Genomic DNA, 13,764 nt, shown 5'->3' on the forward strand with positions numbered 1-13,764 from the left:
GATGGAGTCGAGAATACCTGTCTCAGCTTCAACAAAGACCTAAATGGCAAAAAAGTCAAAACAATTTAGAAGTCAATGACTTAGTACTCATCAAAGAAGACAACCTTCCCCCTCTTAAACGGAGGTTAGGGAGAATAATTGCTGTTCATCCAAGCTCAGATCAAAGAGTCAGAGTTGCTAGTATTAAAACTGGTCATGGTGTCATAAAACGACTAGTCATGAAATTGTGTCCTCTTCCTATTCAGACTAAAAAACTATGAACTGCTTCGCATATAATATTTAGTATTATTTTTCTTATGTTTATCTTTTATTACAGACTAAGAAGTTTCAAAATGCTCCAACTGTTGAAATCCCTTGGGATTTCAATGAGGGCCAGGATGTTTATGTGAGTCTTGTTTGCTTCATTTTATTGTTGCAAACAGCGTAAATTCCTTTTGTTCTTCTTCCTTTAGTTTTGAACTTTATGTGTGGCAACAAGATAATTGATTGATAGAATTGTGTTTGTGACAGCCATGTAGAATGGCTCGCTTATTTTGTATCAATTATTTCGCATCGCTGACATATTATTTATAATTAGTGTAATGAAATAAAAGTGTAGGAATACAGTCCATTTGTTGATTGATTATAGTTTGTGAAACATATTAAGTTTAAGAACAGTCACAGTATAAGAAGTGGAAATTCATAAAACGTTTGTAACCTGAGATTTACACAAAAAAGAAATCTGAAATATTTTGGAGCTGAGAATTTACATGAAAATACCCTAAGAATGATGTATACCAGAAATGAAGCATTAACAATTTAAAAATTATATATATTTTTATGTAATCAGATTTTAGAAATGTATCTAACACTTTTATTTCAGACCAAAGTTGTCATTTAATTTGGAAATGTTTTTACTCTCTATATTTTATTCAATGAATAGCATATTTTTTTTAAAAAAGATCATTCAGCATCAATATTGTTGTTCATCACTATTGAGCAATGGGAGAAGAGAGAGACAGTCTTACAATGAATGAGAAACAATTTCTTCTGCTATTCCAGAAATCCAGCTTTAGTTTAGATTTTAAAATAGGAACATTTTGCAATATATTTTTGCAAAAATTCTAATTAAAACTAGCATAAATATGATATATCTTTAAAAATAATCAGATATTTATAATAAAAATCTGAAATTCACTACATTTACAAAAAAAAAAAAAAAAAAAATACGCATTAACTTAGAAATCACCTTAAAATTCACAAAACTAACAAGGTAGTTTGTATTGTGACACAACTTCCCTATAAGATGACAGTAGAATGACAAAGCCATTAACTTTTCTTTGTAAGAAGGCTTCTTGAAAAATCTACCATGCCCTCACATGAACCGAACTCATGATCTTTCACAATTTGCCATACTAAATATGCTGACTATTACACAACAAGGACACACAGAAGGGATGCCTTTAAATCGTATCCTTTCCATCTGAAAGGCAACTGGAAGAAAAGGAGAGGTTAGACCCAGTCAGCCAATTCAAGTTTCAATGAATTATTATCCACCACATTTTAGTTGAGTTTCTACTAGAAAGGATGCCGACACTGAGTTTTTGAACAACAGACACTATGAAAAATCAGTTATGGCAATAACGAATCAAGTACCAGTATCCACTTAGCTACTATTGCATTGAATAAACAGATGGATCATATGAAAACAACATTTCTCAACCTTTCTTAACTGCAGAAGAGTAAAATTTGTGAAAAAAATTTCAAAGACCAATGGTTCGCACACCAACTTTTTTAAAGCACATGTGCACATATTTGGGAAAGTAAAGCTCCCTGCACAACTAAGTTCGATTTTCTTTTTTGCACAGTAGACAGGGCAGGATTTAAATATAAGCTACACAAGCTATAGCTTAAGGCCCCTACTATCTTGGGGGGGGAGGGCTCCCCAAAAATTAGGAAATAGTATTAAAATTTATCATAACAGACTTATAAAAGGCCCATATCTGAAATAGCTTAGGGCCTTATCGAGTCCAAATCTGGCTCTGAGTAGAATTATTGCAAGCCTTCTCTGTTGTCAGCAGTTTGTCCAATTAAAAGAAGGAAAAAATATGAGATGCGACAGATGTGAGTGCAGGTAACTTGCTTAAATTCTTCAATAAAAGCTGGATGAGGGGCATACACCAGTTTACATCTGGTACACGGCAGGTGCCCCTGTCCTCCATCACCTATCTCTCTCCAATTAACAATACCCCAGAATGTAAAGAAATACCATGTTGTCTTTAGCCTGCTCTCCTTTGTGTAAGTATTTAGTACATTCAGCTAATAATGGAAGACAAATGTTTGATTTCTAGTCGAGGCACGGTTGACTTTTCCTGCTTCCTAGTTAAAAAATCTAAAGGTCTGTATAATTATAATACAATGTTTTATAGAATATTGGCCACTATGGGGTCAGTCTTCGTCTGGCTTTTAAATGTACCAGGAAAATGCCGAAAGGGAATAAACACCAAACATTAAATTTAAAAACTGCACAGTTTTAAACTACAAAACAACTTCTTTTTCAATAAAAATGTATTATATATAAAAACATTACAATGAAATAAGCATTATCCCTTAATACAAACATTAATTATCTTAATAAATAAATTAACCAACTTCCTGCTGCAAAATCTTAAGAATTCAAATGGTATAAAGTTAAAAACTTTGTTTCCTAAAAAAAAAATCATGCAAAACTTTTCAGTATCTTAAAGAGAGTGAAATAAGCAATAAATAACATGACAGAAACACACACAAAAAAAAAAACATTTTGAAAATGAAAGTATAATTAATACTATTTTATCTGATATTTTCAACAGTCAGCAGTCCAGTATACAAAGCATTGAATGAAAAACTGTTGCCAAAACCACATTTTTAAAAGAATGACAATATTCAAAATGATGTGATTTCATTAAAAAAGATAAATTTTTTTTAAAAAATCTGATTCGAATTTTGAAAAAAAATCACTTCGAGGTGCACGGGCTCTTGTCTAGATGCACCTATGTACCAAATTTCGTAGTCCAGGGTCTATTACGCACAGCATGAGTGAAAGACACACAGGCGGACTCTTTCTTTTATTACAAGTAGAGATACCTTTAAAATATATAAAAATTTTAATCTACTGTATGTACTACTACTTGTTTCTATGAGTTACTGAAAAAAGGTGCAATTTGAGAACCTGGTGCATTAAAGACAAAGATTACAAGTAAAAATGTGGTATGTTGACTAAAAACGGAAATATTTTGACTTTTCATAAGATTACATTCAGCTACGTTAGTTCAATTTATAATTTTTGTAGCAAAATATATCACTCAATTTCCTACCTTCAACTGCTTTTTGCTTTTCTTTAGCTTCCTTTTTGCTAGAAGGTACTTGCTGTTCTTCTTTAGACCTTTTTTCTTCAGCAGCTTTACGTGCCATTTCTTCCTAAAAGTACGAATTTTAAGTTTTATTGTAATTTAAAAAAATTATTAATAAAAAATTGCAGTCTGCAAAACAGAACACATTCTAATGGTTCAAGTGATTTACCATTACAATTTTTATAAAAAATTTAAGAATATAAAAATTGTAAGATTAAAAACAAACTGTAATTTGATCTTGCATAGCTACCAACATTAAAATATGAAAAACCCTGAATGTTCTCAAAACTGGGCTTTAAACTGAAACTTTTAAAAGCTACTTTATAATGCAACCCTTACAAAATTAAACTAATTTGGATTATTAACATGATTCTGAGGTAAAGAACATTAATATTAAATTATATATTCTAAATTTTAAATATTTATACCTTTTGGCTAATCTCATTCAATTTTGCAATTTTCTTAAAATTTAAAAATTATGAAACCCAAGCAGGAAAGAAAACCTTTTATTTACCAAACACTCAATAAAAATCTTATTTTTAACTGATATACATGTAATCAAATTTAATAGTGTACAATTTAATGATGTGAAGTAAAATTAAATACTAATATTTACTTAATTAAATGTTAATTTGTGTTCATGAAATGCTTTATAAATCTCAACACTAAATGAAAAACAAAAAACCAGATCAAGTAAAAATTACTCTGGAAAATCATTAAAAAAAAGTGCAATTCATATAACTTTAGACGATGTCGCTGTCTCAATTTTTTTTTTTTTTTTTAAGAATTAATCTTCAAAATTCATTTAATGCTTCCATTTCTTCCTCCACACTCAGTAATAAAAAAACTTTTCTAAAACTGAATGTGAGAAAGATACAATTCAAAAAAATAATTGGAAATTTACTAGAGATTAAGAAATCAGACAAAAAGATTGAAAGCCTGCTCTGGATCTAAATATGTAGATTTCAGTTTAACATATGGTTCGATTTATTGATTTATTTTATTATGGCATAGCAATCGAAGAACAACTATGGGAAGGGATGCCTTCATGGCAGACTTTCTAAGGAAACTGGCTGGTATACAAGTTACACATGACGAAAATGTCAAAACCGCCAATGTAGCCACTATTCACTGAGATTTGAACACTGGACCAAACTACCAGTTTTCAGCAACTTAATAGTTCAGCTTCTGGTAGACGTTTAACATCTGAAACAATTGTACGCTAAACAGTTACACAACAAGCCTATTAGCTTGTGCAGAAATTCCCAGAATTTAAAGAAAATGAACATAGAATCTTAAATTTAAAATGAATTCAAAATGCCTCAAATGACAGATAAAACATCTGCTATACCATATACCACTATTTTAAAAATGAATGCCAAATTTAAAATTTTGCACTTAAAAATATGTTGTTGACATCACACTGACTTCCTCATATGGCTTACTAAATTATACACATTTTTTTGCTGCACTTCACTTAAATGTATTTTCTCAAATTGTATTCACTTAAATGTATTTTCTCATTAATAAATAACCGAACTCAGCTGAAAATGACATCAAAAATCGGAAATTTTGAAATTAAATATCCCAGCCAATTCTACTTATGTGAGTCAAACCTTTAATAATTTTATTTCTTCATAATGAGTATAAAACTTTCCCAAATATAAGTATAGGAACCTTGAAACCACGTTATAAGTTAGATTTTGTTATTTGTTCAATTTTTTTTTTTTTTTTTTTTTTTTTTAATTTGACATCGCCAAATTAATTTTTGTCATTTAAAATATTTTGCAACTGTACATACATGACCAACGACTGCAAAAATAAAGGCTGGGTAAGGGAGTGGCTGTATCTACAGGTGACAGCAGGACAGGGCACCCGGACGGCTTTCTATAACTACTCGGGTATTACCGGCTGTATCTACAGTGACAAACATACATATTATATATATATTGTTACAAAATGTCCAAGCACGGTAAGATAGCTTCCCCGCAAAGCAGTTTTAGGGTGGCCATAAAATGGCAAGGGAAGACAGGGTTGCCACATTTGGCAATAAATCATCCATTTGGTGACATTTGGGGTCAAAATTGGCAATATGCCATGGACGGATGGAGAACATTCTGAAACGAATTCTTACCAGTTTAGCCCAGAATGTTCTCGAACACAAGCCGAAAGCTATATAAACCTTGTGGGTTCGCAGTCAGTATGTGTATGCCTGCTCTAGAGTGCAAGATAGTGTGTCTCATCTACTTAGTCCGTGCAGAAACGATCACGTTGACAGCCGACCGATGAGTGCCGAGTGGTCGTCGAGTACATCAAAAGAGTCTCTTATTGTATTGCTTTTAGTGCATCGTCGAGACAGTGTGTTGAGCTTCGGGAATAACTGAACCAAAGAGTCGGGAGCTGTGCTCTGTGTGTCGTCGAGTGCATCACGAGTTGTAGTGTGGAGAGTCTTGAGAGTATGTAGAGTTCTGAGAACGACCGAGCAGAGTCGGGAGCTGTACTCTGGTGCTCTGCAGTGAAGCTATCTTCATCATGATAGGCCCAAAGGCTGTGCCGCTAATTGTTCCAGCACGTTTATAGTAGATCTTCGACGACTGTAAAAAGTTACTTTGGAGCTGTCCTGATTAATATTGGCTAAATAAAGTGTGTTTCGATATTCCATCAAGTATTGTCGTCGTTACTCACTCCAAATCCACATAAACCCTTTACAAACGTGAAGGAAGAAAATAACGTAACAACTGGTGTCAGGAAAAGAATGTAACAATTGGTGTCAGAAGTGGGATTTGAGGGCGAATGCCAGTGACAAGAGTAACGGAAAAACTAGTAACACAGCTTGTGACTGCCTTTGCTGAATTACAAGAAAAGATGGAAGCCGGATATGATGAGATAATAGCTGGACATAAGAGATGACAGATGAGATCAAAGCCGGAATGGAAGAGAAGAAAGTCCGGCGAGAAGAAATAAATGTCAAAGGTGCAAGATCAACTCCAATACGTGAAAGTAGAGTTTACAGAAGATATTGGAGGCATAAAAGACGATGTGGAAATGAGAGAAGTGGCAGTTGAAGAATCAAAGAATGAAGAAATGAAGGAAGTAGCTAATGAACTGTCTGAGAAAGATCCAGAAATAAAGGATGAAATATCTAACAAGATTAAAGACAAAGATTGAAAAGATGGAAGAAATGAAAGACAGGAAAGAAGTTTTTGATTCTCATGTGTATGAAGGAGAGATAGAAGAAAGTTAAAATGTGACTGTCAAGATCATAGAAAGTTACAAAGTCACAGTTAGCAAGTGTTGAACCATCTGAAAATTCATGTGACGCTCAAGTGGAAAAAGCTGATGTACAGCTTACGCAGAGTGCTCCAGTATTGCAAGAAAATTCACCCACTTCGCAAACTATATGTGCATCTCATAGTGCAGATTGTGCAGACCAGGACTTGATTCTAAACCTGGGTACTTCTGCTAGTAAAGGATCAGATTCTTTTCGTGATTCTGGTGCAAACAGCAGAACTGTCTTTCAGGAAATAGAAGTAAATTAGATGTACCATCTGCTAAAAATACCGAGGTGAACTATACGCATGCTGCGAATGATCTACAGAGTAGTGAACGAATTGTTTTAGATTTCCCACTGGATGAAAAGTCTGAAAGGAATGAATCTTCAGACTGATATGGAAAACAGAAATGTGTCTGAGAACTGCAGTGGAAACGTATTTGACCCAGGCATAACTTAATGAAAAGACAGACTGAAATTCATTCTGAACTTTAATTTGTATAATTTAAAATTGTGATGTGTTTAATTTGTGTATATAACTTGAACATATTGTAAATATTTGTTTTTTTTTTAATTGTGATGTGCTTAACTTGTGTACATAACTTGTACTTAGTGCAAATATTTTCTTCTTTAGTTATGCAATAAAATGTTTTGATTGTATCGAATTTGGCTTCTGAACAAGGGTTGTACTGCCCGCGATGTGCAGTACTTGGGAAGGGACAATGTTACGAAATGTTCAGGCGCGGTAAGATAGCTTCCCCGCAAAGCAATTTTGAGTTTGCCATAAAACGGCAAGACAGGGTTGCCACATTTGGCGAGAAATTGTCCTTTTGGCGGCATTTGGTGTCAAAATTGGCAATATGCCATGAACGGATGGAGAACCTTCTGGAACGAATTCTTACCGGTTTAGCCCATTATATTCTCGAACACAAGCCAAAAGCTGTATACACCTTGCGGTCCGCAATCAGTGTGTGTGTGTCTCATCTAGTTAGTCCGTGCGGAGATGATCGAATTGACAGCCAGCCAGCGAATGCCGAGGGTATCGAAAGAGTCTCTTAGTGTATCGCGGTTAGTGCATTGTCGACAGAATGTGTTGAGCTCCGGCAACAACTGAACAAAAGAGTCGGGAGCTGTGCTCTGTGTGTAGTCGAGAGTACGTGGAGTTCAGAGAATGACCAAGCAGAGCCAGGAACTGTACTCTGGTGCTTTGCAGTGAAGTTATCTTCAACGTGATAGCCTGAATGCTGTGTCGTGGATTGTTCCAGTGTGTTTATAGTAGATCTTCGACGACTGTAAAAAGTGACTTTGGAGCTGTCCTGATTAATATTGGCTAAATAAAGTGAGTTTCGATATTCCATCAAGTGTTGTCTTCGTTATTCACTCCAAATCCACACGAACCCCGTACGAATGTGAAGGAAGAAAATAACGTAACAACTGGAGTCGAAAAAACGTAACAATATATATATGTTTGGTGCTGCCAATTGCAATAAAAAGGGAGGTGCATAACTAGATGTTACAGAAGTATCATACATAAAATTTCAATTTTCGATGGCTAATCATTTTTAGTTAATTGAGATACATACATACGTACAGATTTCAAAGGGGGGGTAAATCCCTTTTCAATTTATTTTGCAATCTGCTTTGGGAAAAAAATTTTTTTATTTTGTCCAGTCCTTTTTGCAGGCTGTACAAGCGTTATTTCAAAAACTGTTCAAATACATTCAGAAACAGTCAAAATGGATATTTCCATGGAAAAATGCTAAACAAATTTTTTTGTGATTACACTATTTCCTTAACTTTGTACAAGGAAATTAAAAGGAAAAGGCTTAACTATTCACGAAACAGCTGTGCATTTATTTCACTAGATTGCCTGCACATAATTACTAAGAAGTTACTAGTACCTAATAAACATAAGTGAAATATTTATCTATGCTTCAAAAGAATTCAAAGATGTTCAATCTTGCGAAACTGGTTTTTATACACTTAAGTGCACGGTTAATACATATGATTATAATACTTAATTATTTCAGCGAAATGAATGCTAAAATATTATTTAAGTACTTGAAATATTTTCAACAATAATATAAAGATGCTATTTCAGGGCTGCAAAAAATAAACTAAATTGAGTGCTATCAGGGCTGTATAAAATACACTAAGAAAATTTATGCAACAAAAATAGCATACATTAATCAAAGTTATGCATAGCAGCAACATTACAGATTTATACAAAAAAGCTTCTATTTCTCAAGTTTTCTGAAGCTGCTTATAGAAATTAAATTATTAAAGAAATTAAACAGTTCTTGTTTATAAGTCTTCAGAGAGACTTTACTTGCAAAGCTATTTAAACAAAGCGAAACATCACATTAAATGTTGTTTGTTAAAATTATAGTAACCTGAGAATCCATTATTACACTGTATTGATTGGAAGAGATTTTTAAAATCATGTTAAGGTTGTAAAGTCATTAGGTTTATTTGGAGGCAGACGAGATGAAAAATATGCAACCGCCTTCACCGGGAATCGAACCACGGACCTCTGGAACACCGGCCCAGCATGCAGAACCACTACACCACGAAGGACACTAGGAAAGTGGGAGAAATACCTTATATACTCCCCTTTTTAAAGGGCGACTAGGGTTTTAGGGGAAATCCTGGGTGCGGAGAATCATCATCCACAACCCTTTTTAGTTCGGGCACTACTTGTAGAGTCATTAGGTTTTTTTTTTTAGGCAGAAAAGATGAAAAATAGCAAATGCCTTCGCCGGGAATTGAACCACGGACCTTTAGAATACCGGCATCGTGCAGAACCACTACACCAGAAGGATGCTAGGAAAGTGGGAGAAATACCTTATAAGGTGAACATGCACACATATTTAAAGAACTCTCCCTAATACAACCACCTACTGCCGCAGCCAAATTTAATCTTCTGTGGACATAGTTGCTTTAGAGCAGTATGTTCAGCATTGATATTCATTTAGCATCTTTCAAGAAATATTGGTCACTTTCAAAGATTCTTAGGAACACTCTTCATTTTAGGTATTTGACTTTTGAACACAACTCTTTAAAATACATATTCTTCCCATAATTCAAATACACTTGTGCCAAAAAAAAAAAAAAAAAAAAAAAAGCAACAAAAGCTAAAAGAAAAGATACAAATGTAAAGAGGGGAATAATAACATACAATTTACATATAAGACAGAGGTTGGATCCCTTAATACAAACAGGGAACCAAAATTAGCATAAAACCCAATCCCACAGGCACACCACAACGTCTTAAAAAGGGGCATGCTGGACATATGCGTCAGTTGAAAAGCAGACATAGCTTCATTTAGTTGAAAATAGCCTAAGCAGAGAGCATGAGCTGACGACACCACACGTTGGAGGGCTGCTGGGATGTTGCACAACAATCAGTTGTGAGAGAGCTGAATGTGCATCGTAGTATTATTAATAGACTGCAGAATCGTTACCAAAGGGATCAAAACCTCTGTAAAAGATGTGAATCTGGACACCACAAGATGACTGCAACAGCAGACAATCGCTTTTTGCTACTATTTGGAAAACGTCGTATATCGCTAACAACACGAAAGCTGGTATCGCATCTCTCTGCTGTTGCAGTATGCTGAATAACCTAGTAAATTGTGTTGCCTCGACTGCATAAAGGTGTCTGGGCACCCAACAACCTGTGATTTGTGTTCCTTTGTTTCCATTGCATGTCACAGCACAGTTAAATTGGACCTGTAAACATCACAGTTGGACACTAGAGTGGTGGGGCTACTTACCCTTTATGGACAAGTTTCGAATATCCAGAATAATTACTGAAGGGCAATGATATAGCAATAACCAGAGACACAATATTGGATGCCAAACATCATTGAAAGTGACTATTATGAAGGAAGAGGCTTACTTATATGGGCTGGGATAAAAATGAATGGACACACCGACCTTAATGTGATTCCTGGTGTTCTGTCACAGTCGTCTGATATTGTAACAACATTCTACAACCTCTTGTGTGTCCTTTTACTGCTGCAATGGGTAGAGACACATTTATGGATGATAACACCTGATCACATAGAGCTCGAGTGGTGTGCAGAGTTGTATGGAGAGTGAAAGTATTCCACATCTGCCACAGCCTGCTAGATCACCAGACAATCATACATATACAGCATATATGGGACATACTTGAGACTTCTACGGATAGCAAGTTGCAGTGTGCTACCAGGCATCCTCTACAAGCTCTGATATGTATTATTATAGGAATGGGTACTACTGCCATAACAAGTGATCAACAACATAATAGACAGCTTGCCTCGCCATTGTCAAGCATGCATTTCAGCTACACAATAGCATACCCATTATTAGCATGATGTTTCTATGGCAATTCTTCTCACCCATTAGTCTTTCATGATATGATGATCATAATACATGTACTTTTGTATGTCTCTGCTTAACTGTTTGCTTTGTGGTCTAGTAATGTCACACCAACCTCTTAGATCAATTTTACATATATCCATTTAACAGTTTTTTGTTTTATTCTGCATTTTGCTTTTGTTACTTATTTTTTTAACAGGACTGTAAATAAATGCTAAATATTTATGTAATTAACAATAAGTACATACTTCTAATTTCTTTTGAGCTTGCACTTTAGAAATTCTAGCCGACGTCCTCTTGGGAGCTAATTCAATGAAACGTTTCCTCAGTAGACGATCCTAACAGAAAGCAAGATGTGTTTTACTCTGAACATTCTACTCTAATAAATATAGAATATTCATTTACTCAATTAAAGACATAATATGACTAATAGTATGTAAATTATGCAATGATGATATTGCTGTAACTGTTTCCCACAGTTACCATGTCTACACAATGTAAAACAACTTTACCAATAAAAAGACATTTTTATTTAGTATGTTGAACAACCAAACAAAAATTTAACAAAATGAAAATACATAAAAATTTACAGAATTTTTAATTTATTAATTACTACTAAAGTAAAAAATTATTTTATATATATATCTATAAATTGAGAGAAACATAAAACACCAAATACAGTTAAAACAACTAAAGAAACAATTTTTACAATTAAAATTAGAGTTTCCACACAAAAACAAGCAATTTGGCCAGCGGGAAGACAGATTTTTCAATGCACAAAACTCAGTTAACTTTTTGTTCCACTGCGTAAAAAGGCACTAAAGTTCATGCACTAAATGACTTAATTCACTATTCTTCTACGAGTTTTAAAAGTAAACAAATGGCTCCTCAGGCTTAATGCCACTTAAACTTTTAAACTGTTGATAACTCTACAGCTATCGCATGCAGATTAACAAAAGGCATAAAAACATTAGCCAGGACATAAGAGCAACAAAATTCAATCACTTTTAAAGGTAAAAATGCACAATTTACTGATATACAAGAACAAAAAAACTGTTTGTTGTGGCAGACTGCAACAAGAAAGGGAGGTGCACAACTAGATATTATAGACGTCCCATATATAAAATTTCAACATTCTATGGCTATTCATTTATGAGTTACACAAGATATGTACATGTATACAGACGTTACAAAAAAATCTCTTTTGAATACATTTTAGAATCCGTTTTGGAAGGAAAAAAAAATGTCCTTTATTCTGTCCGTACGTATAAATGTCACACCAAAACATCATTCAAATGGATTCACGAGCAGCCAAAACAAATATTTTTACTGAAATACGATAACCAAAATTTTTCGAGATTATAATACTTCTTTCCCTTTGTACAAGAAAGTAAAAAAAAAAAAAAAAAAAAAAAAGAAGAATCTGCATGTGTAGTACAGAATCACATTCTTCAGATTATAAATGCAGAAAATAAAATTGATAGACACAACACAGATTATCAAAATTTCGGTGAACAGGAATTTCCCTGAAGGTGACTTACTCTCAGTTATGAGCAGCCCTTGGCCACTTATACAGTTACACACCGATTCATCCAAAGAGGATATGTCTAGCTTGATGGAAATATTTATTCAAGAATAAATACTGCACAACCTTCCAGTTTTGCGTAAAATCAGGAAGTTAGAAATGAAAAATAATAACGAAACCATAATTTCAGTAAGCTACTACAATATTTATGATGTTAAAATGTAATTTATCAATATGACAATTAGTGTTTATTCTTTTTTATATTTGTTACAATTAATCAAGATAAATAAAGAGTATATAAAAGATTTTATTTGTCATTATTTGAGAAATGTTTTAGAAAACCTTTCCTGAAGAATTATGATTATGTAGACGCTAAAACACAAAGACTTTTGGGCTGAAATACTGAAAATTTTACTAGGGCTGTAAAAAATTGTCAAAATGTATATTTTACAATTATTTAAAAAGTTTTTTTTATCAAAATTTTATGATTTTTATTTATAAACTGTAAAATGGACTGTCTAGTATGAAATGTATTGCCTTAACTGCTTTTTTACTCGAAAAATAGTTACTGTATGTTAATATAGTACAAAGTCCGTAATCCGGACGTATGTTATCCGGACCTCAAAGCCACAAACTTACGCATGCGCGTTTAATGCGCGCATCTGCTATGCATACGCATAAAGCGTTTACCCTCACCTTTCCGATAGTGAAGAAAGTAACAGAGAGGTTATTGAAAACGAAAAAATTTTGATTTATAAGTTAGTCGGTATTTATTATTATTATTCGATTGATAAGTTAATCTAGACACAGCAATTACAGAACTTGAACAGTGGAACTTTGTAACTGAACAAGAAATTATGTCTGTTTATAGATTTAAAGAGAAAGTATTAGCACAAAAAATGAAGCAAACAACTTGCATTGATAGAAATGTTTAATAAAGTAAACAAATAAATATTAAGCTTTTTTTTTTTTTGTAAATTTTGATACCCTTTAAATCATAATTGCTCTTTATTTCATAAATTATGGTTTCATATTTTTAATTGTATAATTTCTGCATGCCATCTTACCAGATTTAAATTGATGATCTATAATCCGGAAAAACCCCTAATCCGGAATCGCCGAAGTCCCGATGAGTCCAGATTACGGACTTTGTACTGTATACTTTTGCCAACCTCTGAAGTTACTATATGTCATTTTCTTCCTGATGTAGATTTTCTAATTCAGAAGTCAAA

At 33.6% G+C, this 13,764-nt stretch overlaps 1 protein-coding gene across 1 annotated transcript in view; it reads right to left on the reverse strand.

The window, feature by feature from the left end:
• LOC118192118 (uncharacterized) overlaps positions 1-13,764 on the reverse strand; it is a 97,514-nt gene that overhangs the window by 35,446 nt on the left and 48,304 nt on the right. The window contains exons 7-8 of the mRNA XM_035363022.2: positions 11,256-11,345; positions 3,336-3,438 (exon numbers count right to left, since the gene is read on the reverse strand). Coding sequence (XP_035218913.1) covers positions 3,336-3,438; positions 11,256-11,345 — 193 coding nt within the window. The remainder of the gene's footprint in view (positions 1-3,335; positions 3,439-11,255; positions 11,346-13,764) is intronic.

This window comes from Stegodyphus dumicola, chromosome 8 (genome assembly GCF_044657685.1).
Source record: "Stegodyphus dumicola isolate Sdum_Otavi_A_Nest chromosome 8, ASM4465768v1".
Classification (NCBI taxonomy): Eukaryota; Metazoa; Arthropoda; class Arachnida; order Araneae; family Eresidae; genus Stegodyphus; species Stegodyphus dumicola.